Source organism: Sesamum indicum, unplaced genomic scaffold (assembly GCF_000512975.1).
Source record: "Sesamum indicum cultivar Zhongzhi No. 13 unplaced genomic scaffold, S_indicum_v1.0 scaffold00436, whole genome shotgun sequence".
Taxonomy (NCBI): domain Eukaryota; kingdom Viridiplantae; phylum Streptophyta; class Magnoliopsida; order Lamiales; family Pedaliaceae; genus Sesamum; species Sesamum indicum.
Window position 1 is genome coordinate 1 of NW_011628323.1, and position 3386 is coordinate 3386.

Here is a 3386-nt window from a genome sequence, read left to right on the forward strand (position 1 = left end):
AATCAGAATCTTTTGAAGATAGTGACTATGATTTGAGAAATGATGAGATAAATACTCAAAAAACAGGTGACTGCATTGATGAAGAGGCTTTGGAAAAAGAAATAGAAAGAGAGGTAGAAGAAACTAATATGAAAGAAAAAATGAAAAAGAAAAAGATCATGACAAGGGTAGCAATGAAGAGGGTGAGGAAGACCTGTTTGGGAGTGAGGATGACTTTCAGAGTGAAAAGGGGTCAGATGATGATGAAACAAGAGAGCCGAATATTGTTTTCAATCCCGTGGAACAATATGATCCTACCTTTGAATTAGGTATGATATTCAGCACTAAATCTGAATTTAGAAATGCCATTCACAGTCATGCAATAAAATCAAGGAGGCATTTGAAAATCACCAAGAATGATAAGAACAGAATGTATGCAAGATGTGCTAAGGAAGATTGTCAGTGGAGGATAAATGCACACAAAGTCCGTGACGAATGCACATTTCAGATAAGAGAATATAATTCCAATCACACTTGTGGAAGGGACTATCATGTTAAAAATTTAAAGTCAAAGTGGCTTGCAGAAAAATACATTCAAAAATTCAGAAGTGATCCAAAAAGAAATGTCAAGGGGTTTAGGATTGACGTCATTCAGGATTTAAGAGTCAACGTATCACGAGATCAGGCGTATAGAGCTAAAAGAAAGGCACTAAAATCAATATAGGGTGCTCCTGAGATACAATATTCAATGATGCAAGATTATGCACATGAATTGCTGAAAAGTAACCCGGGCTCTACAGTGGTGGTAGGGGTAGATGCTGATCAGAAATTTGATAAATTTTATGTGTGTTTTGGTGCCTTAAAAAATGGTTTTAATGGGGGGTGTAGACAGGTGGTTGGTGTAGATGGATGTCATCTAAAAGGTCCTTTTGGGGGTGTTCTGTTAACAGCATTAGGCATTGATCCGAATAACAATATCTATCCTGTTGCATATGCTGTTGTTGGAAAAGAAATGAGGGTTACTTGGGAGTGGTTTTTGAGGCTTCTGAAATCTGATTTGGGGGTGGTTAGAGATGATCAGTGGTGTTTCATATCTGATAAGCAAAAGGGGTTAGTTCAAGCATTTGAGGAAGTGTTTCCTGCTTCAGATCATAGGTTTTGTGTAAGACATCTACATTCTAACTTGAAGAATGCAGGCTTCAGGGGTTTGGCATTTAAAAACTGTTTGTGGAAGGCTGCAAGGGCTACTACCCTTAATGAATTCAAATTGTGTATGAAACAAATGTCAGTACTTGATAAAACTGCTGCAGAATGGTTTAATGATAAACCCCCTACACAGTGGAGTAGATCACACTTCAAAACTGATATTAAGTGTGATGTTTTATTGAATAATTGTTGTGAAACATTTAACTCGAACATTTTGGAGGCTAGGGAGAAGCCTATTGTGACTATGCTTGAATGGATCAGAGAGTATTTAATGAGAAGATTGCAGGAGAACAGGGATAGAGCAGAACTGAAATGGACTGGTGTTATATGTCCTAGGATTGTAAAAATAATTGAGAAAAATGTTGAAAAGTCTGCAGATTGCATTCCCATAAAGGCTGATTCATCATATTATCAATTAAACTGTTTTGATGGTTCACAACATTCAGTTGATTTGGACAAAAGAAGCTGTTCTTGCAGGAAATGGAATTTGAATGGCATCCCATGTAAACATGCTTGTAGTGCCATATTGTGTAAAGGTGATGATCCTATTAAGTATGTGAATGAGTGCTATAGTGTGGCATCTTATAAGAATGTTTATAAGACTGCAATTATGCCTATGGTTGGTAGAGATTTGTGGACTGCTACACAATTCATCCCTCCTTTGCCACCAAACTTTGGTAGGGGGGCTGGTAGGCCTCCAAAATCTAGAAGGAGGGAACCTGATGAGATAGTGTCAAAGCAGAAGAAAATTGGTAAAGGAAAACCACAGAACAGGTTGAAAAGAGTGCAGAAGACTGTCAAGTGCAGCAAATGCGGCAAGGAGAAACACAATGCTCGAAGATGTCCACTGAAGAATCTGCAAGAAGATACACAAGTCACTGATGCATTTAGTCAAGTGATACAAGAAATCAAAGAAAAAGAGGCTCATGAAAGCAAGAAAAGAAGGGTAAGACTGAATATCTAAATCTGATTTTGATGTGTTGATTTCATACTTATCTAAATCTGATTTTGTTGCAGGTTGAAAAGGAAGCAGGTGACAAGGACATTTTAACTAAAAATGATGTGTTTCAGGGAGACAATTCCATGGTAAGAAACACCAATACCCATTTCATTTTAAGTTTCCATTCATTATTACTTAATAACTTTTTTGCAGGGGATGCAAGAACAAATTTCAATTGACGAGATGACTAAAGCTGATGCATTTGAGGAGAATAAGTCTATGGTAAGAAACTTCAGCATCCATTCGTTCCATTTTAATTATACTTCTAATACTTGATATTGACTATTTTTTCAGGGCATGAAGGAACAAGAGCTTCCAAGTACTGCAGTCCATCATACAAGCCAACAAACTGCAGCTTCAGTAAGTAATTCTCAAGTAATTTCAAGCGTTTTGTTTATCATTTACTTATTCGGTTTATTTCATTCTCCTTATAGGTAATACCTAAACCATTCAAGCCACCCCGGTATAAACAAAAAGTTGCACACAAACAAAACAACCATCCATCATACAAGTCTTTCACATCCCAACAAGAAAATGCAGCTCAAAACTCTAGGCCTCCTCCACCAACTCAACCAAGTCATCTGCAGCCACCAATCCCAAAAGTTAATATTAGAGCTCCACCACGATGGATAGGGAGACAAGAGGTATTTCCAAAACAGCCTTTACAAACAGAGACCAAATCTCTTCTGTCAACATGTACATTTTTAGAGAAGGATGACAAGAAGTATGTTACATTATCACGATTGAACAATGTTTTATCACAATCAAAGGACAAGGGAAACAAGGAAGACAAGGGCAAGAAGAAAGATGGGAGGAATTCACCTTTTGTTTAAGAACTTTTTTATTTTGATTGAAACATTTTTTGTTTGTAATCTCACGAGGCGCCTATCACACAGCGCGTCGTGTGGCTAGTAGTCCGCTGACTACATCCGCCAATACCTCCGCTCGGCACAAATGCAGCGCGCCGAATATATCAGAGTCGGGAGGAACAAATCACAAAACAGTAAATTGCGCACGCGGATTCAGAAAACCAAATTGCATTGAACTGAAAATGCGGATACAATGATCAACGATGCTAGAGCAAGGGGTTCGCCTTGAGGGGGACTCCAACACGTCACTAAACCAAGCTTCTTGAACTCATACCCCCCTATAATAGGCTTAAAAAAATAAATCCTATCGTCTACACTAGACACTAGGAAAG

The 3386-nt window shown here is 38.0% G+C and overlaps 1 protein-coding gene and 1 long non-coding RNA gene across 2 annotated transcripts; both read left to right on the top strand.

Moving 5' to 3' along the window:
- The first annotated feature begins 730 nt into the window (after positions 1-730).
- Positions 731-2149, top strand: LOC105180236. Its single transcript, XM_011103906.1, has one exon. The coding sequence runs from the start codon at positions 731-733 to the stop codon at positions 2147-2149; it is 1419 nt and encodes a 472-aa protein (XP_011102208.1).
- Positions 2150-2345: 196 nt separating this feature from the next.
- On the top strand, positions 2346-2671 carry LOC105180234. The gene is made up of 3 exons (XR_002286486.1): positions 2346-2407; positions 2480-2545; positions 2620-2671. It is a non-coding gene; the product is annotated as an uncharacterized LOC105180234 (long non-coding RNA).
- Positions 2672-3386: the final 715 nt, after the last annotated feature.

Bases quoted from the DNA above. Each gene is read 5' to 3' on its own strand.
- LOC105180236 (XM_011103906.1), top strand. From the start codon at position 731: ATGCAAGATTATGCACATGAATTGCTGAAAAGTAACCCGGGCTCTACA.